This window comes from Onychostoma macrolepis, chromosome 21, assembly GCF_012432095.1.
Source record: "Onychostoma macrolepis isolate SWU-2019 chromosome 21, ASM1243209v1, whole genome shotgun sequence".
Taxonomy (NCBI): domain Eukaryota; kingdom Metazoa; phylum Chordata; class Actinopteri; order Cypriniformes; family Cyprinidae; genus Onychostoma; species Onychostoma macrolepis.
Window position 1 is genome coordinate 132,501 of NC_081175.1, and position 27,714 is coordinate 160,214.

Below are 27,714 nucleotides of genomic sequence, written 5' to 3' on the forward strand. Positions count from 1 at the left end.
ATAGGCCTATATGCAAAAAAAAGAAAAGGGGTTTCTTTCAGCAAGGCTTTTATTCCCATTATCCACACATAAAGCCCCAGTTCACGCTGATGGGCTGTTTGGTATTACTGCCTTGTCACCGCAGTTGTTCTTTAAAATAAAACCATTTGCGGGTTTGTCCTATGTGTTACTGAACTACAGTGAATTATCATCATATCCTAAGTTATTGCTTATCCACCGATCCTAAAATAAAGAATATAGGCTACATATAAATATACATTATACGAAACAGCTAAATCTCAAACAGTGGATCATTTTTATCAGCATCGCCCAGCTAAAACTGCTCAGTGTTTAAGTATGTCTGCTTCGTGTGAAAAGTGCAATAATTTGACTTTATTTAACGTGCAACCCACCTGTTGAGATTGAGGGCCAGTATTTACATTCATCACACAGAATAATTAATATTTCTCATAGGTGAGGCTATTTGCAGCATAGGTAGGACTATATCATGGCCACGAATTAAGAATTTGTTCCCCAGACTGAATTCATGAGCCGCTCATATTACACAGCTCTGTTCTGCCGGAAAAACAAAAACAAAAAAAACAACACATTTGCTAATTGATTCCAACTAAAATCAATGTCGCTGTTGTTAGCACTTAATATTTCTGTAGTACAGCCGAACAGCGTAGATCATTCATAAAAACGTATATAAAAGAATGCTCATGCACAAATGTCACCGATAAGCTCTGCTGTATTATAAACCAATGAAATTGAAGGTGGGCGGAGCGACACGTGTTGCCCCGCCCCATCGTCCAGGTGCACTCTGGACTGCAATACCTGGGTGTCAATCCTACATACAGCACCTTTAATGACAACCCCACTTTGCGCATTAAAATGCAATACTGCGCATGCGCGTCAAACATCCACTACGTATTGGATCTGATCCAGAGGAGGGAAAACAAACCGTTTGAATTAATGTACGGAGTAATGTTAGACGCTTGATCTTTACTTTGTGTTATGATTTCGATTGATTTTTGCTTGGTGCGATGCCGAAAAGTTGCTGTGTGGCGTTCTGTACCTCTAGTAAGCCTAACCCTAACCCTAAAAAAAAAACCTGATCTGAAGACTTATATACTGCCAAATGAACAGGTAGCACAATCTGAGCGGGTAGCACACAACATCAGAACTCCGACAGCAGTTATGGATATACAACGTATGAAACATATCAAGCTTAATATTCACATTTATATGCACTCCAGATAGGCTAGACTTACCCTTCAATGAATGGTCAACACCTGCTTTTCCAATGAGGGGGGGGAAGGACGCGCTGACTCCGCCCACACAGCTATACGCGACACCGACCAAGTCATTTGTTACTACTGAAGTGCATTAAACATTACATTATGTAAAAGTTTCCCAAACTGGAGTTCATGAAGGAACTGCAGGGGGTTTGTGAGTTTAATTAAAAGCTAACAATTAAATCAGAAAAATTTAAAATTAAAATAAATCTTTTTAAAATGACAATAATATAAAATATAATGACATGTACATAATGACATGCGTATATACAGGTGCATCTCAATAAATTAGAATGTCGTGGAAAAGTTCATTTATTTCAGTAATTCAACTCAAATTGTGAAACTCGTGTATTAAATAAATTCAGTGCACACAGACTGAAGTAGTTTAAGTCTTTGGTTCTTTTAATTGTGATGATTTTGGCTCACATTTAACAAAAACCCACCAATTCACTCTCAACAAATCAGAATACTTCATAAGACCAATAAAAAAAAAACATTTTTAGTGAATTGTTGGCCTTCTGGAAAGTATGTTCATTTACTGTATATGTACTCAATACTTGGTAGAGGCTCCTTTTGCTTTAATTACTGCGTCAATTCGGCGTGGCATGGAGGTGATCAGTTTGTGTCACTGCTGAGGTGGTATGGAAGCCCAGGTTTCTTTGACAGTGGCCTTCAGCTCATCTGCATTTTTTGGTCTCTTGTTTCTCATTTTCCTCTTGACAATACCTCATAGATTCTCTCTGGGGTTCAGGTCTGGTGAGTTTGCTGGCCAGTCAAGCACACCAACACCATGGTCATATAACCAACTTTTGGTGCTTTTGGCAGTGTGGGCAGGTGCCAAATCCTGCTGGAAAATGAAATCAGCATCTTTAAAAAGCTGGTCAGCAGAAGGAAGCATGAAGTGCTCCAAAATTTCTTGGTAAACGGGTGCAGTGACTTTGGTTTTCAAAAAACACAATGGACCAACACCAGCAGATGACATTGCACCCCAAATCATCACAGACTGTGGAAACTTAACACTGGACTTCAAGCAACTTGGGCTATGAGCTTCCACCCTTCCTCCAGACTCTAGGACCTTGGTTTCCAAATGAAATACAAAACTTGCTCTCATCTGAAAAGAGGACTTTGGACCACTGGGCAACAGTCCAGTTCTTCTTCTCCTTAGCCCAGGTAAGACGCCTGACGTTGTCTGTGGTTCAGGAGTGGCTTAACAAGAGGAATACGACAACTGTAGCCAAATTCCTCGACATGTCTGTGTGTGGTGGCTCTTGATGCCTTGACCCCAGCCTCAGTCCATTCCTTGTGAAGTTCACCCAAATTCTTGAATGGATTTTGCTTGACAATCCTCATAAGGCTGCGGTTCTCTCGGTTGGTTGTGCATCTTTTCTTCCACACTTTTTCCTTCCACTCAACTTTCTGTTAACATGCTTGGATACAGCACTCTGTGAACAGCCAGCTTCTTTGGCAATGAATGTTTGTGGCTTACCCTCCTTGTGAAGGGTGTCAATGATTGTCTTCTGGACAACTGTCAGATCAGCAGTCTTCCCCATGATTGTGTAGCCTAGTGAACCAAACTGAGAGACCATTTTGAAGGCTCAGGAAACCTTTGCAGGTGTTTTGAGTTGATTAGCTGATTGGCATGTCACCATATTCTAATTTGTTAAGATAGTGAATTGGTGGGTTTTTATTAAATGTGAGCCAAAATCATCACAATTAAAAGAACCAAAGACTTAAACTACTTCAGTCTGTGTGCATTGAATTTATTTAATACACGAGTTTCATAATTTGAGTTGAATTACTGAAATAAATGAACTTTTCCACGACATTCTAATTTATTGAGATGCACCTATATATATATATACTCCCCAGCATGTCATACGATCGTGAATAATCATGTAACCAATTAAAAGTAACTGTAGTCTGATTACAGGTATTTTAAAATGTAATATAATCTAATTACAAGTACTTTCTTTTTGGAATCTAATTAAGATTAAATGTAATCAGTTCCTACCCAGCACTGTATGTGTGCACATATTTTATTTGTATTTTTTTTAAAAGAGAAATTTGGACACGTCACTGAATTTTATCATAGCCGATCATTCAACAGCGTTTATCCCCTGGATGTGAAGGTCTTACGCCTCCATCTGGTTGACATGCTCACTCGACGAGGAATGTCCCTGTCGTGGCTCTCTGAGGGGTCACAGGATATCTGTGAAGCAGCACACATTTACAAGGTTCTCTAAACTGGATGTTTAGCTCAAACTCTTGCACACGCCGTATGGAGCGTAGGATCTCGAGTGTTGACTCAACCGGCCCTATTAGAGTTATCCTTGGCAGCAGACTTTGAGACAGGCTATCTGGAAATACAGAAGTTAGGATATCCCATAGTGAGACAGCGAAATGTATGCTTGAAAAAGCACGCTGTGCCTCTCTCTGACACAATGCCATGTCTTCCAGCCAAATGGGGCTGGCGTAACGGATCTGGGCTTCTGAATGCATCTGAACTGAACTGCTGGAGATTGCCCTGCATTTTCATGTTTGTAAAACAGTAAATAAGGCGTTGAGAACACTCTTGCGTTTCATTTTGTACAATTTCAGACTGATTCTCCAACCGCCTGCACAAAGACTCACTGCTTCTGCCCCAATATGTAGTCTATATGACATTCTGGCTTCAAAACAGCATCTACAAGTTACAAATGTAATGATTTTTTTGTCTTTTTGAAGTTGCGTTCCAAACTCATCAGTCTGAATGGACAGCTGTAGAGAGCAGCAGCAATAAATCCTGAAACCCAGTCTGGATCAACACTTATGCAAACACCTAACGCTTCAGTAAAGCTGCTCTTTATCAGGTCATTACGGAGGAGAGTAACACGTTTGCTGACGTTGTTGGTCCGGTCCGGTCTAGTTCAGCGGACGCTGTGCACTGAATGAGAGAACACGAGCGCATATAAGCGCCAAAGTAACTGTGAAAGAGTAGAGATATCCAGGAGAGCTCACACGACATTTCCTCTTTAATGACTTCATTCATTTATAAAGTTCACATGTACAAAATTGCAGAGAATTTACAAATCATTTCTCAAAAACACAGTTGTCATGTGTGCTAAAATGAGCTGAACAACCGCAGAGGAAACAAGGATTTTTTTAAATATAAAAAAATATCCCTCTGAATGTTGGATTTGATTATGCAACAGAATCAAGACTGAAGATTGCTCAGATTATTGTGTTACTCCTACCTTCATCAGTTCTGCATTCACAACCTGCCATTCAACATAAATCTCTATTAGTAGCAGAGAAATCTCTGTATTTAGGATTATATTTCAAGCTTTAAGCACGTCTCTGTAGCTGATCACCTTCACCTAAAGCTTTTGTAGATTTAGCCCGTTCTTAAAAATCTCTCTTCGTGGAAAAAATTATAACATTAAAGTCCTAAGCAGTTTGTTTTATCGTCTCGCATCATCTGAATAATGTTTTTACTAAAATTAACAATCTTCTGAATATAATATAGGTTTATCAATGTACATGTTTCTATAATGTGTAAAGATCACAGGGTCGAGCGTCGTGTAAAACGTCACATACTTACAAAGCATTTCTTCTCAGAGAACATTTGCATGAGTCCCACTTAAGGCAGATATTGAATTCAACTGCATTGCCTTCCTCATCAATTAAAACAATGACTGACGAATACAGACAAACCTGAAGATCGAACAGATAAACCTGTGACAATAACCACACTAATTATAAAGCGCTAACTCTTGGGTAGCACTAATTATAAAGGTCGTAAGAAATTCATAAGAAACCATTTTCCTACATTTTCGTTTTTTTAGTAAAAGGCAATAAATTAGAAGGGACCTGCGCTCAGAGCGCCGTGTGACCGTGACGTCACCCGTGTGTCACTCCTCACAAACAGCTGCAGTGGGACACCGACGGGACTTTATTGACAGCAGGTTTGCGTCTGGCTCCAGCCGGGCATTGTGGGATCACTTGGAGATCTGCTGTTGTAGATGCAGCAGGAACTCGTAGTAAGAGAGAGCGGATTCACTGAGATCCTCGATCATGTTCTGCATGAACTCGGCCTTGAGCGGAGACTCGTCTCTGAAACCAAGAGAGGAGCGTCAGACTCTCTTCAGACAGAAAAACAGCTCTGGATCATCAGCAAAACTCATGTAAGGTATAGGGGTGTGTGATATTTATCATCTAGGATCATATCTTGACATCACTATATGTGAGCTGACATTATCGAGTACGTCACTCAATTTGCAAAAAACAAACGAAAACACGTCTATTAAAGACAGTCACTTGCTTCGTTTCTAAATGAATCGGCTGCTTTGAATGGATCACTGACTGAATCATGAAATGAATCACTCATTACGACAGGGATTTGCCGCCACCTTCTGGCAGTTTTAGTGCCATATTTATCCATGGCAGGTATTTTGCATTTGATATCGACATGAACAGGTGTACGAGGTGAGATAGAGACTCGCTGTCTGGAGGGGAACATGATCTCTCTGTTCTGACCTGATGACGTGCAGGACGGTGTGGAACGGCCGGCGTTCTCTCAGCCAGTCGACGAACACTCGCAGGCGTGAAGATTGGGCCGTGTCCAGCTCTGGAAGCTGGATCTGAGAGGAGAAACCACACGTTACACTCCAAATCTCACCGGATTCGCTTCTGCTCCTTTAAACCAGCTTCAACAATCACTCTCTATTATTGCTCAAACCTACACACTGCTGTTGATGTTGAAGTCAGCGCCAGGGTTCCTACACATTTTCCATTTCAAATCCATACTTTTCCAGACTCTAATTTCCAAACCTTTCAGCAGATCTTCAAACCATATTTAACATAAAAGGAGCATTATTTTCAGATTTGTATTTCGTATAGAGTACGGTCATCTGTAAATATTCAGGGGTTTATTCATTGATTTTCTCAAAGTGACAACATACAGAGCCCCTTTAAAAAAAAAAAAAAAAAACAGACTTTTGCACACAAGAAAATTTTATGTGCCCTTGAGAAACTAATCACATGCACATTTTTTTTTTTTGTGTTCTTATGCATTAAAATGTCTAATTTTACATAGACTATCACCTATTTCCTTTGTGTGTGTCTGCCATCTTACTATGGAGAAAATGAGAACATGGATGCATGAATTAATAGAGATCTATTTGGTCAGAATGTGGCTTTCCTTAGGATAGTTCCTCTAATATCAAAGCCTAATGTCCACTTTAACACGCAGCGGAGAAACCATGACATAATACGGCTGTGTACATTGTCCTATTTGCCAAGTTCAAGGGTCTATAAAAAAGACTGGTACGGTCATTAAAAAAAAAAAAAAAAAAAAAGTGTTCAAAATTTGGCTCTCTTTAGGGCAGTGTGTGTTATTTCAAGGGATTAAGTCTACTTTAACTCATACTATCATCACTTGTATGATACATTTATTTTCATTAAATTCTTAATTTTCTATTATAGAAAACTAAATCGGGGCAAAAGTCTGGAAATGCAAATATTTTTTCATACTAAAATATAATTTTCATACTTTTATAAACTGTGCAGGAACCCTGCGGCACATACTGCTGCTGAAAACCAGTCAGATGAACAAGATAAATTATCTCAACATCTTTGATTAAGATGCATCAGAGCAATATTATATGGCACAAAAACAACCTCATTAAGGGCGATAACATTAAACAGCATTTATTTACATAAAACACCACCGATAAAACCAAGAAATAATTGTTAATGAGCTATAATGAAATAATTTCTAACGAGGTCCAGCAGTGTTGAACAGCAGTATTTGCAATCATTCATGTGATAGAGATATAGGCAAAAACATAAACACTTGTTGGACAAAGTGAGTTGTTAGTAGAAAAGCTGTGTTGTTTTGTAAAGCAGTGTCTCGTGAGTGAATAAAGCGGTTCACCATGTCGAGAGGAACGGCGGCGTAGCTGTCCACTCCCAGCACTTCTGTGAGGAACTCCGGGCTGCAGTTTCTCCCGACCCACAGATACATGACCTGAGGAGAAGCCGTCACACAACAACACGTGTGATCATCATGTTTGTGATAAGCTGCATAATAAGTGCTGTACACATTATCTTTAAATGTTCATCTTGTTTGATCTTATTTAGTCCAGGCTCAAAGCTTGTTTTATTGGCAGAAGCTTCATTAGCGAGTCCGTAAGATGTGTTCTCATCAGCAGGACCAGCGCCGTTCTGTAAGGAATAACTGACATCGCTCCGTTGCATTCTTGGAAAATAATGCACACCCGAAGTGGTGATGCAGTCACGATGTGAAGCGGGTGTGCCTTATTTTCTAATAATTCAACGGCCCGGACTCAATTATTCCGCTTATATTACGGTTACCACACATCAAGACATCGATCAGATGATATATTTCAAGCCATTCGTCCAGTTTTTGTACTTAAAACTCTATTGTGAGTAGGGTTCATTTATTACGCATCTCATCAAATGTCTCTGCTGCTAATTCCACGTCGTCACTTTAGTCCTAGTAACGAGGCTTGAGTTATTAGAGATGATTTCTCTCTCTGAGCTGTGTCTCAGTGTCCTGCAGCAGGGTCTCCACGAATAGTGAAACTAAGTTCATTTTCTTCAAGAACAGCGCCGTTGTTACCTCGCATGTGAGAAGTCATGTTGTTTTTAAGTTGTTAAACTATACTGATAAAATGACCATAGTGCTAACAACATTAGCGCGTATGTTAGCATGTGTGCAAACTGTGTGTGCATCTGTGAAGGAGAGCGCGCGGGAGAGATAGAGTATGTGCTTTCTGTACATAATAAAACATAACTTTGTGGCAAAAACATGGAAATTATCTGTTGTTTTTATCATATAGTTTACTATATTTATTTGTTTGGCCAGTGTCGTTGTGGGTTTTGATTATTTTGCTGTTTTAGGCTGTAAAGACCTTTGAAATACCTCGAACCATTTGGCGAAGTGATATGGTCATGTAATGCGGTCAAGAGCTGCCTGGAACTACGCTCGCCGTGCGTTTCCCTGAAAATAACTGCACACCTTAGAACGCTCATCAGCCAATCAGATTCAAGCGAGTTATGTGTGTGTGTGTGTGTGTGTGTGTGTGTGTGTGTGTACTCACGGTGCCGCAGTCCATGAGGAACGCTGCGTCTCTGCTCAGTTTCTCCACGGACAGCTGCAGAGCTCTGGGCTGAGGAATCGTGCGATCGTTGATGTTCAGAGCGCCCTGATAGCAAGAGACAAACCTCACGATCATGATCTATGCCATCGTACGCCTTGAGAAGTGAAAAGCTGTCCTTAAACAGTCCATAATCCATAATAACGCTGAAAAAGTGCATCTGCTGTTGTCTCATATGCGTTTAGAGCTGTTTTGTCTTGTAAACGCTGCTTGATCTGCAGATTTCTCTCCTGATTCAGACCAGAACACTTTTTCACTGGAGGAAGCGTTATTATGGATTATGGACTTTTAGTTATAAATCTCAAATATTAAAGTGTTAAAAGACAAGTAAACAGTCAGTAATAAAATAGGAACAAACAAAATCAATTAGCAATAGCATAAATAAACAATTGAACTAAATTTTTTCTAAAACAGAACTGGTTTTCAATGCCCAACTCTGTAAGGTCTGTTTGAGCATCATGTATCTGTGATCAGATCCTGACCTCGTCCGTGAGCTGGTCGACGCGGTACAGGCCCGGATGCACCATCATCAGGAGGAAGACCAGCGGCTGCTGCTTCAGCTGACACATGGCAAACACACGCTCGTCCAGCCGGCCGCCGCTCGTCCGGAAGGCTTTCTGAGGAGGAGGGAGCACAGGTCAGTGTGAGGCGCGTCAGAGGCCAACTGGACAACAGCACAGATACACAGAAACAGACAGAATAACAACCAAAGAGAGTCAAAGAGGAATAAAAGAACACCATGTTGGGCAATTCACTGCAAAAACTATCGGTGTGACAGAAAACATCTTCATCGTTTTCCCAAAGACCCTGACAGCTGATTATTCACAAAGGTGTCAAAATATTATGTTTTGAAGTGGGACATAACCTACCTTTAACTGTTTTTAGTCTAGTAGTGAACTTAAAACCCTTTAGGTGCTGCAGGTCCTAGGCTTAGAAACCATAATAATGATTTATATGGATATGACATCAAGTTGAATGAGCTTATATTATTAGTTACTATTACTCCACTAGGTCTGAAAAATATATTCTACAGTTTAATCCCCAGGAACATACTACAAACATGATCTTCTAGAACATGATGCATTGCTGTGTCTGTCAGAATTAAATAATTTTGGACACAGTGGCTGTATGTGTGTGTGTTTGAGCAGGGCCAGGATGTAGAGCGGGTGTGTGAGTATGTAGCGTGTCATACGTGTTTGAGCAGGGCCAGGATGTAGAGCGGGTGTGTGAGTATGTAGCGTGTCATACGTGTTTGAGCAGGGCCAGGATGTAGAGCGGGTGTGTGAGTATGTAGCGTGTCGCACGTGTTTGAGCAGGGCCAGGATGTAGAGCGAGTGTGTGAGTATGTAGCGTGTCACGTGTTTGAGCAGGGCCAGGATGTAGAGCGGGTGTGTGAGTATGTAGAGTGTCGCACGTGTTTGTGAGTATGTAGCGTGTCGCACGTGTTTGAGCAGGGCCAGGATGTAGAGCGAGTGTGTGAGTATGTAGCGTGTCGCACGTGTTTGAGCAGGGCCAGGATGTAGAGCGAGTGTGTGAGTATGTAGCGTGTCATACGTGTTTGAGCAGGGCCAGGATGTAGAGGTGTGTGAGTATGTAGCGTGTCACGTGTTTGAGCAGGGCCAGGATGTAGAGCGGGTGTGAGTATGTAGCGTGTCGCACGTGTTTGAGCAGGGCCAGGATGTAGAGCGAGTGTGTGAGTATGTAGCGTGTCATCGTGTTTGAGCAGGGCCAGGATGTAGAGCGAGTGTGAGTATGTAGCGTGTCGCACGCGTGTTTGAGCAGGGCCAGCATGTAGAGCGGGTGTGTGAGTATGTAGCGTGTCACGTGTTTGAGCAGGGCCAGGATGTAGAGCGGGTGTGTGAGTATGTAGAGTGTCGCACGTGTTTGTGAGTATGTAGCGTGTCGCGTGTTTGAGCAGGGCCAGGATGTAGAGCGAGTGTGTGAGTATGTAGCGTGTCGCACGTGTTTGAGCAGGGCCAGGATGTAGAGCGAGTGTGTGAGTATGTAGCGTGTCATACGTGTTTGAGCAGGGCCAGGATGTAGAGCGGGTGTGTGAGTATGTAGAGTGTCGCACGTGTTTGTGAGTATGTAGCGTGTCGCACGTGTTTGAGCAGGGCCAGGATGTAGAGCGAGTGTGTGAGTATGTAGCGTGTCGCACGTGTTTGAGCAGGGCCAGGATGTAGAGCGAGTGTGTGAGTATGTAGCGTGTCATACGTGTTTGAGCAGGGCCAGGATGTAGAGCGAGTGTGTGAGTATGTAGCGTGTCATACGTGTTTGAGCAGGGCCAGGATGTAGAGCGAGTGTGTGAGTATGTAGCGTGTCGTACGTGTTTGAGCAGGGCCAGGATGTAGAGCGAGTGTGTGAGTATGTAGCGTGTCGCACGTGTTTGAGCAGGGCCAGGATGTAGAGCGGTGTGTGAGTATGTAGCGTGTCGCACGTGTTTGAGCAGGGCCAGGATGTAGAGCGGGTGTGTGAGTATGTAGCGTGTCGACGTGTTTGAGAGTATGTAGCGTGTCGCACGTGTTTGAGCAGGGCCAGGATGTAGAGCGAGTGTGTGAGTATGTAGCGTGTCGCACGTGTTTGAGCAGGGCCAGGATGTAGAGCGGGTGTGTGAGTATGTAGCGTGTGTCGCACGTGTTTGAGCAGGGCCAGGATGTAGAGCGAGTGTGTGAGTATGTAGCGTGTCGCACGTGTTTGAGCAGGGCCAGGATGTAGAGCGGGTGTGTGAGTATGTAGCGTGTCGTACGTGTTTGAGAGTATGTAGCGTGTCGCACGTGTTTGAGCAGGGCCAGGATGTAGAGCGGGTGTGTGAGTATGTAGCGTGTCGCACGTGTTTGAGCAGGGCCAGGATGTAGAGCGGTGTGTGAGTATGTAGCGTGTAAATGCGTGTTTGAGAGTATGTAGCGTGTCGCACGTGTTTGAGCAGGGCCAGGATGTAGAGCGAGTGTGTGAGTATGTAGCGTGTCGTACGTGTTTGAGCAGGGCCAGGATGTAGAGCGGTGTGTGAGTATGTAGCGTGTCGCATGCGTGTTTGAGCAGGGCCAGGATGTAGAGCGAGTGTGAGTATGTAGCGTGTCATGCGTGTTTGAGCAGGGCCAGGATGTAGAGCGGTGTGTGAGTATGTAGCGTGTCGTACGTGTTTGAGAGTATGTAGCGTGTCGCACGTGTTTGAGCAGGGCCAGGATGTAGAGCGAGTGTGTGAGTATGTAGCGTGTCGCACGTGTTTGAGCAGGGCCAGGATGTAGAGTGTGTGAGTATGTAGAGTGTCGCACGTGTTTGAGAGTATGTAGCGTGTCGCACGTGTTTGAGCAGGGCCAGGATGTAGAGCGAGTGTGTGAGTATGTAGCGTGTCGCACGTGTTTGAGCAGGGCCAGGATGTAGAGCGGTGTGTGAGTATGTAGCGTGTACGTGTTTGAGCAGGGCCAGGATGTAGAGCGGGTGTGTGAGTATGTAGCGCGTGTCGCACGTGTTTGAGCAGGGCCAGGATGTAGAGCGGTGTGTGAGTATGTAGCGTGTCGCACGTGTTTGAGTATGTAGCGTGTCATGCGTGTTTGAGCAGGGCCAGGATGTAGAGCGAGTGTGTGAGTATGTAGCGTGTCGCGTGTTTGAGCAGGGCCAGGATGTAGAGCGAGTGTGTGAGTATGTAGCGTGTCGTACGTGTTTGAGCAGGGCCAGGATGTAGAGCGGGTGTGTGAGTATGTAGCGTGTCGCACGTGTTTGAGCAGGGCCAGGATGTAGAGCGGGTGTGTGAGTATGTAGCGTGTCGCACGTGTTTGAGCAGGGCCAGGATGTAGAGCGGGTGTGTGAGTATGTAGCGTGTCGCACGTGTTTGTGAGTATGTAGCGTGTCGCACGTGTTTGAGCAGGGCCAGGATGTAGAGCGGGTGTGTGAGTATGTAGCGTGTCGCACGTGTTTGAGCAGGGCCAGGATGTAGAGCGGGTGTGTGAGTATGTAGCGTGTCGCACGTGTTTGAGCAGGGCCAGGATGTAGAGCGGTGTGTGAGTATGTAGCGTGTCGTGCGTGTTTGAGCAGGGCCAGGATGTAGAGCGGTGTGTGAGTATGTAGCGTGTCGTGCGTGTTTGAGCAGGGCCAGGATGTAGAGCGGTGTGTGAGTATGTAGCGTGTCGTACGTGTTTGAGCAGGGCCAGGATGTAGAGCGGGTGTGTGAGTATGTAGCGTGTGTCGCACGTGTTTGAGCAGGGCCAGGATGTAGAGCGGTGTGTGAGTATGTAGCGTGTCGCATGCGTGTTTGAGAGTATGTAGCGTGTCGCACGTGTTTGAGCAGGGCCAGGATGTAGAGCGGGTGTGTGAGTATGTAGCGTGTCGTACGTGTTTGAGCAGGGCCAGGATGTAGAGCGGGAGCAGGCGCAGGCAGGCTGGGGCCAGCAGGCCGGGCTGAGGGACGGTCAGCACTGAGGAGCGGTAGGATGCCAGAGAGTCGATCGCAGCATTGATCAGAGCGTCCCGAGCGTCACTCAGACTCGCCGTCACACAGCGATCCACGGCTGAAACACACAAACACACATCAGAACAAACACATCAAACACACTCAGTTACAACGCTTCATATGAGAACGCAGGATCTATGATCTGGAACATGAGCACGAGTCTGACAGCTTCACGTTACCAAACACTCGACTCCATAGAGGAAGCCAAACTAACATTATAAAACAGTTCAGAGCGGATAAGCCTCAATCAGTATCTGATATTCACCTGAGATCAGTTCAATTCTATATAAATGCCTTCAATATTCTTCTAAATATCTTTCTCAAGAGGACAGAATGATCTGTATTTATAATTTTTCATAAAAATCTTTGCTCTATTCTTTTCTCCTTGCTGTATTTTACTTTCTATCGTATTATTACGTTTATTGAGTTTATTATATTATTTATGTTCTACTTCCTATTTTATGGACATTGTTTATTAATAGTTTATTATATACGTTATATTCGATTTCTATTCTTCACACCATGTTTATTATATTAGTTCCATTTTATTATAATAAAATTGTTTATTAAATTTTACATATTTATTCAATTTTATTCTTTTATTTTCCATTTTATGTTCTGTATTTATAATCTACTTTGAATTTTATTCATGTTTACTGCTAATTTATTATATTTGTATTCTATTTTATTGACCGTACTTCTTGGAAGTTAATTATATTATACATTATGTTTTTTAATAGTTTACTAGATTTATTCTAATTTTAATTCACATATTTCTTTAATTTATTATATTGTAATTTATATATTTTACTTTCAATTTTATACGTGTATTATATTCTGTTTTTGTCATTTTTCTTTATAGTTCATTAAATTTTATAATTTATTTATAATTTACTTAATTTTATGCACAATTCCTAGCTTATTACATTTATTATACTATATTTTATTCATATCATATTTATTGATTGTTCATTATATATTATTGATAATCAATTTTTATTATCTGTGTATGTCCTTAATTCGTTGCTGGCTCTGTATGAGGTTGCGCCGTGTGACGAGGAACATTTTTGGGCCTTTAAGTGTGTCTTCAGCGTCCGAACGCTGTGTTCCTGTACGTCTGCGAGCAGAGATCAGATCAGATCATCAGCCGTACCCATGCTGGCCAGAAGAGCCGTGATGGCCTGGACGTCTGTTCCAGCGAAGATGTCCGACAGAGAATTGACCACGGGCAGACACAGCGTGTGCACACGGATCCGCCGCTCTCCTTTGCTGGAGGTGTAGAGCAGCGCGGCCTGGAAGGACACGGCCTGCTGGTCCAGCAGGTTCTCCTCGATGCTCATCTGCACGGCGAAGCCGGCGTCGGGGTTCACGTTGGCCAGAGACAGCAGGTCAGTGGAGCGCACGAAGAAGTTCCCGTGGAAGGTGTGTATGGACAGACCTGAGGAGCACAGCACACACATCAGCGCTCTACTACACCAGACTCCAACATCATCCGTCATTCTGACACACGGGGTCGTAAAAATTACGTCATAATCTATTATCATCATATACATATAATTAAAATATGAAAATATATAACAACATTTAATTGCTTGTATTTTTGCTCACATTCTCTATTTTAATAATGAGCCTACAGGGCGAGCATATAGACTTGTGCATTTATTTATTTATGAAGAGAACAGAGACATTGCGGCGTCACTTTTCATGTTCAACACCGCAGTGACAGCAGAGGACACTAAAAACAACAAAACATGCTAGGACTGGCCAATTTCTTGATTTTAATAGATTTTCATTTTTATGAACCAATATCGATTCTCAAATCCCAATCGATGCTGTTTTCAGCTGATGAATGAACCGTACATATAGTGCGCCTCCCATCCAATAAATCACAAGCTATGCTCTGTGCGTTGTTACTTTTGATATGAAACAAAGTCTCAGATTTCAAATTCTGTCCATTTTATTAGGAAATTCAAGCAATAAATCCTGTAGTGTGACAGATCGCTGTAGACACCTCAGATCAAGCGAAGCGGCAGTGAACTTTACCCGCACGTAATCAAACGTACAGCAAAAGACCGGTGAGAGTTTCATTAGCGCTCTGCTGCCACCAGCTGGACAGGGCTGGGAACTACAGTTATAAAGTACAATAGATCACCCTCGGTGTAATCTGTCTAAGTGACGAACAGCCTTCATCACGGCTAAAAGAAATTCCATAAATGACGGAAATGTTTTGGTTAACGCGACCTCTGCATTGAACACACCTTTAGTGCAGCGGATCCTCATGACGGCCTCGAAGCCGATCTTGCGCGTCAGGTACCTCTTCAGGTCTTTCAGGAGACGCTCCGTCTGAGGCGGGTTGTGCTGCTTGTGGTATGAAGGGTAGAAATAGACGCTTCCGGCCGAGTATCTGGATATACAGCCTTCGGGAGGAGATGAAGGATCGTTTAATAGAGTTTCCACACACACAAACCACACTGAGACATTAACGTTCATCTGTGCTGACCGGACCACACCAGTTCTGTCCAGTTTCACTATATCACACACACATCTACAGGAGAAAGATGAAGCGCACTGCAGACGCTCCTCATCCGTCACTCAGACTGGGTTGTGAATTCACATCTGAGTGTTAGTAGCTGATATTATTAATGAGACGGCCGGTCTTACTCACTCTTGTGAATTTGCGTGAAACACATGAATAAATGACATGCACCGATTCTTACAACCTGATGACATGATTTAACTCTATAAAGCTACTGAATCATACATGATGTCTGAATTTCTAAGGCTCTAAATGATCAGACTTTGCTGTTAAACAAACTCTTCTGTCTGATTGATAGTTTAGAGTTTTTATCCAGTATCAGTGCGTCTCAAATCTGATCTTCAGGATCTTTTGAGGAGCGTTTGTTTCCAGAAGCTTTACTTTCACGGTTCCTCAGCGGAGGAATGATCGTCTGAGGAGCGCTTATTTCTTCATCTCTCAATCAGCGTTGCATTATATGTTTGGATCATTTACATCTCATCTTACTGAGACATATTACTGGAGATATAGAGCGACCGCTGATATCTAGATCATTTTATGTCAGCATCTGCTGTACTGCTATAAACATCTCATTGATTTACATTACAAGCAGCAGAATTTCATCACAGAAATATCAGCATCTGCAGCAAATTCATATTTTTGCTCAGTTTGAGTCTCTGAATAAAACTGAGCTGTTTTTCCTCCATATTCTCACTGTATCAGACTATATGAGCCATAAAAGCCTGATGGATCAAATATGATACTCAACCCTTAAAATGTTTGCAATTGTGTTTAAGTAAACGGTTCCATTAAAAAAAATAAAAATTGGACAATTATTTCTATTTTTTTATGCTTTACAGGGTTGATTTATTTGTCTAACATCGGTCAAGTCCCTGCATCGATCCCTCAGCAGTGACCCTGAAGCAGACAGCGCTTCTCGAGCTATTAGTAAAGCTGTGGTAGTTGGTGACTGACCCAGAGAGGACAGGTCAGAGTACTGCGCGCTCAGCAGGAACAGATCCACCGCCACATGATGACCGGAGCAGTCCAGAGCCAGCTTCTTATAGAAGTCCGTCGCAGGACTGAGATGCTGCACGTCCTACAGAGCAAAACCACCACAAAACAGCTGAAAATGTAGCATTTCAAATGATAAACTCTTACAAAAGTAAAAAAGGCTGTTGATTTAACACATTAATTTGGTGTGATTAATTATGATGTGCAGTCGCAGACGATGCAGTTTCTGAAGAACATGATGCAGGATGACTGACTGAGATAAAGTCTATTAAAATACCTAAAATTAAAAAATGAGCCATAAAAAAAAAAAACATCCCCCTCTTGTATTTAGATCATATGATATAATTTAACACATGACACCAGCAAGAGTGCCGTTTCTCCCTAATATCTGCACCAGTGCTAATAGGGCCTTTCGCACTGCTTTAGTTCCAGAACTAAAAGTTCAGTACTGAAGTACTGGGACGATTTTGCACGAACTGTTTCCCAGCACCATTTAAAGGGTTGCATTCACACCGACAGCGAGTACTAAGAAGTGACGTTAGCCGGTCGACAGCGACGTCATTTGTACGCGGCGTTCAACAACGTAAACAAAGAAGAACAACGTTAACAACAGGAGGATGGAGGACGCTGTGATCGGAGCGGTGTTGTTGTTGTGTCTCGCGTGTTTCACAGTAATGGACATGGAATGTCGACGTATACGTCAAGCGACTGAACGAACAGCACGGAGGACGTCGAATCTCCAACGACAATTTGCAGCGTTACATTTCATTGAGGCTGACAGAAGCACAAAACACCGTAGACGAAGTCTTCAGGTAAATGCCGTTTATAAATGTTTACACAGTATGTGTTTACACAGTGTTTTAAATCATGGCGGATGAGGGCGTTTTCGTACGCGTTTAGCCAATCAGCGTACGCTTACGTCACGGATTGTTCCTAGAACTGTTTTAGACTCTACTCTGAAGTAGGAGCCAACTTAGTTCCTCCAAACGGAGTTCCTGGAACTAAAACCGTTCCTAGTTCCCGCGGTGCGAACACGCCAGAAAGTGGGTAGTTCCACAATTAGTTCAGGTACTATGAAAAGGTTCCTGTGGTGCGAAAGGCCCTATTGTGATATTGATTTATACAACAGTTCAATAAACAAGAAGTTCATACTGTGCTACATATTAGACGAATAATACCTGTTTTGATCAATTTCGCAAATAAAAATAGGTCCGATCAAACTCAGCAGAACTGTTGGGCGTCTCTGAGAAACACACAGCGGTGATTCATTACTAAATGAATCCACTGTTTTGAACAAATTGAGTGAGTGAATGATTCAGTGATTCATTCATAGAGACAGTCTCTTGCTTAGTTTCTGGATGAATCAGCTGGTTGAATGAATGATTCAATGACTCGCTCATCAAGACAGTGACTCACCGCCACCTACTTTTATATTCGCAGTTTCATATTCAGAGTATCATTTCATTTTTTTTTTTTTTTTTTTTTTAAATCATTGCATATTTCAATACGCATTTTTAAAAAGTCCATTATTAAGTATTATCATTATTTATGCAAAGCTAAATCAAATGAGAATTTTTCTTTCTTTCTAAAGCCATTTTTCGTAAAGTCTATTCAAGGCTTTTCACATGATGACTTTAAATGACCTTTTAGGGGGTAATTTCTCATGAATTTACGATTTAAGTGATCGAGGGCATGCTCCAAACAGAATTTCTTTTAAAGATATTTGCTTTACACGCTGATTTGTAGTTACTTTAAGGTATTTTTTATTACCTTACATGACCAAAACTGTCATTTTTCACCCCCCAAAAAAATAAAAAATATATATTTTTTTACATCTTGTTGCAACATTTTACAAAAATCAAGACTGAATAAATTTGGTCAAAATCCCATGTTATAAAAGATGAAGTGCTATGCAGGCTATTAAAGACAATATTGGCTGATTAAACAGCAATGCTGATCTAAAATGCTAAATGTTTGCCCTCTCTCTCTCTTCACCGTTCACACATCTCAGACCTCAAATACATCAAATACTACCCTTTTTAGACAGAGTTTTTGAAGTAAAGAGTAAAGAAAATACTATACAAAACGTACTGAAACAACCAGGGGCCAGTTGCATGAACTTAGCCCCCATGTTAAGACTGTGTGTTAAAAACTAGTTTAACCAACTAGCAACCATCTATGAAATTATTGAACCCGAGGCTCAAAACCAATCAATCAATCAATCGTCATAGTGATCAGGTGGCAAACCTTGGCGTTGGCTTTCTGGCTGGGCTCTTCTCTGGGTTTGAGCGCGCCGATGCCGATGGTTGGCAGCTGCGTCTGGAACACAGACATGCGTCCGCCGGTGGGAGACAGCAGCTTGAAGGCGGCCTGCAGCGCCGGACCCAGAGCAGACTGCGTCTCCATCGTCTTACTGAACATCTGCGGCAGACTCGCCAGCAGATCCTGCACCAGCTGCAACGACAACCAGAGCGTTTAGAGCCGCGTCCGACAGAGCCAGAGCGCTCGTGCTGCTCGCTCGCTCACCTCTCTGCATTCGCTCAGGTTGACCAGAAGGCTGTCCGGCGTCGGTAAGAACACATCTGAGGGAGGAACGGCCGACAGTCAGCTCACTTCTGAGACCTCACTGCACATCTGTACTGATGGGAGAGTGCACTTACCGTCGATGTCTGACACGACGAGCATCTGAGGCTGCGACAGGCCTTCCTGCAGGTTGTAGAAATGGATGGTGCTGTCGAACGTGATGAAGCCGATCTTCGTCCGAGTGTCTCCGGGAAGCCTTCATCGTAAAGAAACACACTGATGAGTGAGCTCAAGCGCAGCGGACAGCAGCTGCATCAGCGATGCTCACTTACGAGTCGAGGTTGTCCAGGAGCGTCTGACAGACGACGTCCAGATATCCGGTCTCCAGCGCGTTATGAGACACGTCCAGGAGGAAGAGGTAAACGGCGGGCTGCGGCGGCCTCAGCTGCGGACAAACACTGCGCTTCAGACAAGCGCTTCTCAACCTCTCACACTCTCAGTCTGTATTTATAAATGCCTGCTGCATGGCTCATGTAATTTAACATATTATACTATGATGCTACAGATAGAACTGTCTGTCAGTGCCTACATAAAACCAGGGTTACAGGGAACTAAAACCATTTTAAGAAGTTACTTAAATTATAACTAAAATAATATATTAAAAAAACGGAACTTTCAATATAAGCTAGTTGCAATGGAAACATTGTTCATTTGATTATGATTAACTAAAACTGAGATGAATTACTAAAAACCTCACAGACATAAAAACTAGTAAAAATGACAACAACACAACAAAATGACTGCAATGTTAAAATTTCAACAATTTAAAACGAAAAACTTCAAAATATTCAGAATAATTATTTAAACAAAAAAAACTAATAAAAAAAGACAAAAACATTCAACAAAATGACTAAAACTTTAAAATTACAACAAAAACAGAAAATATCAAATTATAAACCGTACCATGTATTCTGACGGAGCGATGAACTCGATGGTGGCGTTCTGCACCTCTGGTCTTTTGTGAGGCGCTCCATACGATCTGCTGACCGGATTATACATGAACTCCTCTGGAACTGAGATCACAGGATTCAAAAACATTCATTTACATGATTCAGATGTCACACCGCATTAACAACCAAATCTCAATCACACTAGTGCTCACCATCATTGACTCGGTGACACAGGTTGCACTTCCATCTTCTAGCGTCCATGAAGGTCACAAACGGGTTGATGTACGTCCGACAGGAGCGGCAGCGGACGATATTACTGGACGTCACCACAGGCAGTTGCTGGAGAGGAAGACCATTAGCTCAATTATAACTCATAAGATCATTTCCGTCATTCGTGTTGAGATGAGCATAGGGATAGTGATAGGATTGATAAAGCTCTACAGTTACTAGCCAAATATCAACAAAATCCATCTTTGCACGGCATTAGTGAAGCACAGAAGCTGCATCTGAACTGGCATTAGATGCATTTACAGACTGTTTAATGCAGCCCTGAGGTGGCATGAATGCATTTACACAGTACAAATAATGAAGATTAATATCTTAATGTTTTAAATTTTAAAAAAAATTATAAAAAAGCTGAAGCATTTCCGAACAACGCAATTCTGCAATTTGGCGACTAAATAAAAAAACAAGTAATTTTTTCCTCTTCTTTTCACTGTCTGACTAGGCCTATTGGCCATTTAGGATATTTTTACAGTGCTCCTGTGTGCTTTTTGAAGCCGGAAAGCTTCAATTTCTGTTCATTATTACCGAAAGTAAATTCAAAACACTGAATTTCTCCTTCCACAGAAGTCAGTCAGGTTTAGAAGGACACGAGGGAAGTAAATGATGAGTTTTGATTTCTGGGTGCTCTCAGTGTTCAGCAGTAGGGCTGGGTCTCGTTTCAATTTCATCAATTCTGATTCCGATTCTGCTTATCGATTCCAAGTTTTGATTCCAATAAGATTTAAAAAATAAATAAATAAAATGTATTTTGTTCTTCGATTAACATTAATGACAGGCAGTGTGTTTATTAGGCTGCTGTCTCTTTAACACCGAACGCACACAGATCTAAAAATACTGAACACGAGCGTTTTCTTTCTCATGTTTACGTTCACTTAAGACAGAAACGGCTGTTTATGATGATAGACTGACGTAGTTTTCTGTTCACTGGTCGATAAATATGAAAGAAGTCAGTTCCGGCCCGGAACGATCTTTTCTGCAGTGGAAAAGACGTCTGCACTGAACGCAAACAGGGCGCAAGTTCTTTCCATTCCTGCACTTAAATCGTGTTAAAATCACATTAAAATGCGAACACAGGAATCGTTAAGCAGAATGGAAACGCGTCTCATCGAACACCCAGTTCTTGGGAATTTGGAACCGGTTCTAAACTGGAGCTGGAGATGCCCAGCCCTACTCCGCGGCGGTGAGATGTGGTGTCTGAGGATCAGGTGACTCACAGAGAGGTCTTTAAAGGGGTGCAGCAGCAGGCCGAGGGGAAGCTTGGCCTTGTTCAGCAGAGACTGCGTCTGCGGGATGCTGGTCAGAGTACAGCGGAACACCCTGCGGACGAGAACACGGTCAGCGAGAGCACAAACCCCAGCGACAGAGAAGAGAGAGGAGCACTGACTCTGGGCTGCAGTTGAGCTTCTGCAGGTCGTGGGGCAGACAGGGCACCGGCGGCGGCACGCATCCCGGAGGAAGGAGGCTGCGCTCCTGCAGCAGGTTCACGACCCTCAGAGCCTCCGGAGGCTGAGACTGCAGGCTTAACGACGCTAACGAGTGGCTCAGCTGAGCCGCGGCTGCAGACGGCTGCAAGAGAACAGCACAAACACCGGCTTAGCTCTGCTCTCAGACAATAAACCACAAACAGTCTCACAAAAAACTCAGTAAGAGGACTTTATTCTTTAAAAATTTTAATTCCTGAATTTAAGCATATTTGTATTCCTTTCATAACATTACAGTTTGATCATAACATTGCTATATGATTTTAAATGCTGCATGCTGTAGTGCTGATTTTGGGAAAACCTGACAATGCAATATTTTTTTTTTCTTCTGTAAATAGGTTTCATATTGTGATATGAAAAAAATAGGAAAGAAATAATAATTATAGAATAATTGGGGTGATTGTGTTGGGGGTAGCTTTAGCATAGAAAATAAGAAATAAAAAAACAATAATAACGACTTATTGTAATTATTATAAATATTAAACAAAATAGGAAATCTATTGTAATAATGACATTACACTGTGAAAAAAAAAACATTTTATTAAAAAATAATTATTTTGTTTTAAATATAGAATTTTTTTATTTTTAAATACAGTCATGCAAAATTGAGCTTTTATTTTGGTGGTTTTTGGAAAATAAATATATAAAATATATATATTTTTTAATTATCTGTTTGATTAAATCATAGGCTTTGCGATTTGTGATACTGGTGCCATGTAAATTAATCATTCAGCGCCAATATAATAGAGAGGGTCAAGAACTCTGAACTGGGACAAAAAAAAAAAAAAAAAACACCAGTTTTGTATTACATAACAGTCTAACATCCATCTAATATCTACACCTACAATCTATTACTACAAAAAAAAAAAAAAAACACACCTTTAAAAGTGGCACCAAAGTGTGTAGAGTTCATAGAGCGAGTGCAGAGCAGCTGAAAACTACTCCGTGCTGAGAGATTCCTGAGTTAAAGCATGAGTCTGATCTGAGACAGACGTACCTGCGGATAGAGCTGCATCTGCGGCTGTGGCTGCGTCTGCGAATAGAGCTGCGTCTGCGCAGGAGGAGGCATCTGCGGGTAGAGCTGCGTCTGCGGCTGCGTCTGCGCAGGAGGAGGCATCTGCGGGTAGAGCTGCGGCTGCGTCTGCGCAGGAGGCGGCGTCTGCGCGCCGGACACGCTCTGATAGGCCGGCTGTAATGAGGGGTAAGAGCTGGCCAGCGGCCGGTGCATGTGTCCGGGGTGAGCGGGATACACTCCTGCAGACACAAAAACATCACACTGAATCGCATGAGCAGGGGTCTCCAACCTTATTTCATTTGGGAGCTACTTTTTAAAAATGAAAGCGGCTGAGAGCTACCAATTTTATACAGTACTTAAATCTCTTAAATATCAATCCAAACTGTTATATACGGCGTTGTTAAAATGTGCTGGAAATATTAAAGAAGTACTGATACACACACACACAGAAATAATTTTATCAAGTTTTATGACAAAAGCCAACAAATAGAATTTGCAATACTATGCACTTTTTGTTTGCATAAACAGTGAAATAAAACATTTTTAAAAAATGTTCATGGCCAGATTTTAAACTAACAAAAAAATATTCATAACATGTTATCTACTACGTTCAAATAAAAGTTGAGACCATTTTTAAAAATAAAAATTACAACATATCAGCCTTTAAATCTTTTTTTTTATTAAAAAGATGAGTCAGAATGATCAATAAAATTTTATATGCCCCATAAACAGTTCTGCGTAAGCTAATGTGCATTCTAAGAATCTCAACACTCCGGATAACAAGGGAGCCTATTTTCCATCGACCGGTTAAGATTTACAATAAAAATTTGGTCTGATTTTCACATTGGTCCCGCACTAGTCTCGTATTTTCTTTATGACCGTGAAAAGAACTAAAAATACTGTCAGTTTTGATCGTACAGATAAGAATAAGGTATCGTTTGAAACTGCAAAGGGTCTACTTTTATTTCTGTATAGTCATAAAGACAACAAAACAATGTGCTTTTATAAAATAAAGAAAATAAACAGGGTGTGTTCTCTACCAGCTCTGTCTCTTCTCTTCACAGACACGTAAATAAAACAACATGATTCCCTATCAAGTTCGGTCTCTCGACACTGCGTAGCTTACGCTAGAGGGTTATCCCCCTCCTCCCAAAATACTGAAGCCTTATTGCATCACGCCAGTAAATCTTACTGGCCAATGGCGCTCGAGCTAGGGGCGGAGCCACCCACTATATAGGCCGACGTCCAGTGTCATTGCCTCAGAATCTTTCTCCTTCACGAAGCAAGCATCGAAGACTTCGAAGATTTTTACTCACCGCAGTTAACTTCTCGCCGTTGACAATGCCCTAAGAGGACGCCGTTTGCTTTAGTTCCCCTTTGGCGATCCGGCAAGAAGACGAGATGTTGCTTAAGGAGTGCTGTGCATGCGGAGGCTCAATGAGCTCCCCGATGCACATGACGCGTGTGTCTTCTGTCTGGGCCGAGCCCATGTAGAGAACGCTGGATGGGCGGGTGGTGGGCGGCTCCCCGTCATCAGACGACGAGCCGTCCCAGACGTGTCACGGGGCACTTCAACCCCTTTCTCACTATTTGGACGCATGGCGCGTGCTTCCAGGAGTGTCAGAATGGGTGCCAAGCACAGTTTCGAGCGGGTATATGCTTCAGTTCGCACGCAGACCACCCCGTTTCAGCGGCGTGATGTCAGATGTGCAGGACAGAGATGCACCGGTTTTGAGAGCAGAAATTCTTTCTCTCCTTGCAAAACAGGCAATAGAAGAGGTTCCCCCAGAGAATACGGAGTGTGGCTACTTTCTAGTCCCCAAAAAGGACGGGGGGTCTTTGACCTATTCTAGATTTGAGACCGCTGAACCCGCGACTTGCAAAGTGCTCGTTCAAGATGATAACTGCGAAACAGATCCTCGCGCACATTCAGCCCGGGGACTGGTTTATCTCGGTGGACTTGAAAGACGCCCATTTTCACATTCAGATAGCCCCTCGTCACAGGCGCTTTCTAAGATTCGAGTTCGAGGACAGAGCTTATCAATTCAAAGTTCTCCTGTTCGGCTTAGCTTTGGCCCCGAGGACTTTTACAAAGTGAGTTTATCTGGAGAGGACTAGTCATTTCAGACAGGCAGAACAGCTGTTCATATGTTTTTCGGTGGCCGTACCAAGGGACTGCCAGAGTCAAAACACCGGCTGTCACATTGGATTGTGGAAGCGATCGCGTTGGCGTATGCCTCTAAGAATGAGGCTTCGTCGTGGGCTTGGGCAAAAGGTATGTCGATTCAGGATATTTGTCTGGCAGCAGGATGGTCTTCACAAGACACTTTTGCTAGATTTTACAACCTGAAGATTCCGTCATTCGCACCGTTCGTTCTGTCTGTAGTGATGCATCTACAGCTTGGCAGTTGGCTGCCGCCTGCACCGATGATCAGGGTGGTTTCGACTAGGTCCGGTAGAACCAAGACATGCCTATAATAGATAATTATAGTCAGCGGTTTTCTACATGCGTGCAAGCTGTTGTCGACCACGGTAGGTACACTGTTTTTCCTATGTAAATCAAGTGGTAAATGCTGTATATGTACGTGGCTCCAGCAGCGCTGCGGCCAGTCCATGTGTGGTGTTGTGCTTTATTACTGTGCTTAGTCCCGCTCCGCAGGAGCTGGAGGGCGTTGGTTTCCCTGAGTATTCTATGAAGCAGTTAACGGGCTCGGCTCTATTGGGTCTGGCTCATTAGACTCTTCTTACCAGATGTATGGAATACAACACAGCGGGACTGTACGCGTTCCCCATGCGTAAGCTACGCAGTGTCGAGAGACCGAACTTGATAGGGAACATCTCCGGTTACGTACGTAACCTCGGTTCCCTGAAAGGAGGGAATGAGACACTGCGCGCGCTGCTGTGTTGTAATCCTCAGAATCTTGTACCCATTCAAACAGTCGAAAGATTCTGAGGCAATGACGCTGGACGTCGACCTATATAGTGGGTGGCTCCGCCCCTAGCTCGAGTGCTCGAGCGTCATTGGCCGGTAAGATTTACCAGCGTGATGCAATAAAAGGCTTCAGTATTTTGGGAGGAGGGGGATAACCACCAAGTGTAAGCTACGCAGTGTCTCGCTCCCTCCTTTCAGGGAACCGAGGTTACGTATGTAACCGAAGACGATCTCCGCAAATACATGAGAAATATATGTATAGAAAGCTTGAAATGTCTACTTTTAAATGAAGTCACATCCAAAACAAATATTCTGTGATAAAGTAATCCGTATGAAACCAACGTGATGTCCAGTTTTCCATCTCAACTCATATCTAATGTGGTCATGCCCACACCGCTTTTCACATTCAAACAGCCACATGAGGCGCGCGCGAATGTAAACGCCCACATCACCTCCGCGTAAACAAACAAGTTCATCCCGGTTAACATTACTTTTTGTTTCCGTCACGCAGCTGGATTCAGTGAAGAATATCACTCTGATGAGTAGCCTAAGGGTGTATTCACACCAGGAAAGTCCGATAGTTCACTTGCTTTGGTTCGGACCAAATAGAAGTTTTTTGGGTTTTTTGGTGCAGTTCGCTTTCACACTGCCCTTTTTGCAAGTGAACTAGAAATTGTAAACAAAACCCCACGTGTGCTAAGGTCATCCTTTCATTGGACAGAAATTCTCAAGCAGGGAAAAACAGGAAGTGCAAAAACGGGCTAATCATGGAGATCTTTCGTAGTGCAATTTTTATTTTTACTGATTTGCTGTCATGAGATAACGCAATATGAAGAAACTTATGAGCATCATATATGTGACAATGTCATACAATGTTGTAATTACGACTTACCAAAAATTAAATCTATAGATATGAAATACTCAAAGCATATCAAAATGTTAGTTTAAACATTTAACCTAGATAAATGTGCGCTAGGCGCATATCCAATCATTTGTGCGGAGAGTGGAAGCTGAAGCGCGCTTCAGAACATCATACAAATACGCCGTAATTGTTGCTCATAAAGATAATAATAATACATCGTTCGGAACTGTAAAGGGTATATTTTTATTTGTGTGCACTCACAATATCAAGAAAACATGCTTTTCTAAAATAAAGAAAACTATAGGATGCGCTTCCCGTCAAAAATGAACCGTAACTCAGTGAATGTTTTCCTTACAGACATGATGAATATATCTTTAGAAAGCTTTGAATTTCTACAAAACGAAATAAATCATATCCAAAACAAAAACTCTTTCATTATAATCCGTAAAGATGCATTTCTTTCTTAAGGCGTGTCCAAAGAGGAGATGGCGAGTCAGGATTTTTAACTTCATCTTTTTGACACCAACTCAGAAAACTCTAGTTTATTAATAAATAATTCAAATATCTCCTTACTATTTTCCCCAGACACATTCATTGTAACTTTTGCCGGGGTTTGCGGCAAGCTTTAGCCTATTTAGTGCGCTCATGTCACGTTGCTGGGGGGGCTATTGTCACGAAAACTCATTTGCATGCGTTGTTCAGCATTGCGGTTTGAAAACGAGTGATTTAAGCGATTGAAATGCAAACAACAGCACTATATGCGTGAGCTGTGTGTTTTCTGAGCGTGCTTTCTGCATTTGGATCGGATCAAGGCCGGTTCATATTCACACCTTAAACGAACCGTACCAGAGTTTGTTTGGAAGCGGACCGAGACCACCTCTTCAGCTGGGTCTCGGTACGCTTGTTTGGTCCGCTTTTGGTGCACACCCGCTGCATTCTCACCTGCCCAAACGAACCGCACCAAGAGGGAAAACGAACTCTAGTACGATTCAACCGAACTAAATGAGGCAGGTGTGAAAGCACCCTAAGACTACTTGCATCTGTTGTTATTGTGTTGTTACATAACTTGTACACATTTTACTAGTTAGACTTTTCCCAAACTATAATTCCTGACTACATGAATGAAATCAAGTGAAACATTTTGGAATATGTGTCATTTCATTGTCTAAATGTCTCACAACGCCAGGATGTTTGTTTAATATTTTATAACATATAAAACCACAAGATACAAAAGTAACATTAGTGTGAGTGTT

At 42.5% G+C, this 27,714-nt stretch overlaps 1 protein-coding gene across 1 annotated transcript in view; it reads right to left on the bottom strand.

Annotated features, from left to right (window-relative positions):
* Positions 1 to 4,270: 4,270 nt before the first annotated feature.
* Positions 4,271 to 27,714, bottom strand: part of sec24a (SEC24 homolog A, COPII coat complex component) — a 34,990-nt gene continuing 11,546 nt past the window's right edge. Inside the window, exons 4-21 of the mRNA XM_058758872.1 lie at positions 22,650 to 22,906; positions 21,556 to 21,737; positions 21,386 to 21,488; positions 20,099 to 20,225; positions 19,900 to 20,009; positions 19,269 to 19,381; positions 19,074 to 19,192; positions 18,940 to 18,995; positions 18,661 to 18,867; positions 16,375 to 16,498; positions 15,143 to 15,301; positions 14,038 to 14,322; positions 12,767 to 12,942; positions 8,920 to 9,054; positions 8,381 to 8,485; positions 7,192 to 7,284; positions 5,793 to 5,896; positions 4,271 to 5,369 (exon numbers count right to left, since the gene is read on the bottom strand). Of these exons, the coding sequence (XP_058614855.1) occupies positions 5,255 to 5,369; positions 5,793 to 5,896; positions 7,192 to 7,284; positions 8,381 to 8,485; positions 8,920 to 9,054; positions 12,767 to 12,942; positions 14,038 to 14,322; positions 15,143 to 15,301; positions 16,375 to 16,498; positions 18,661 to 18,867; positions 18,940 to 18,995; positions 19,074 to 19,192; positions 19,269 to 19,381; positions 19,900 to 20,009; positions 20,099 to 20,225; positions 21,386 to 21,488; positions 21,556 to 21,737; positions 22,650 to 22,906 (2,570 nt within the window). The 3' untranslated portion in view covers positions 4,271 to 5,254. The remainder of the gene's footprint in view (positions 5,370 to 5,792; positions 5,897 to 7,191; positions 7,285 to 8,380; positions 8,486 to 8,919; positions 9,055 to 12,766; positions 12,943 to 14,037; positions 14,323 to 15,142; positions 15,302 to 16,374; positions 16,499 to 18,660; positions 18,868 to 18,939; positions 18,996 to 19,073; positions 19,193 to 19,268; positions 19,382 to 19,899; positions 20,010 to 20,098; positions 20,226 to 21,385; positions 21,489 to 21,555; positions 21,738 to 22,649; positions 22,907 to 27,714) is intronic.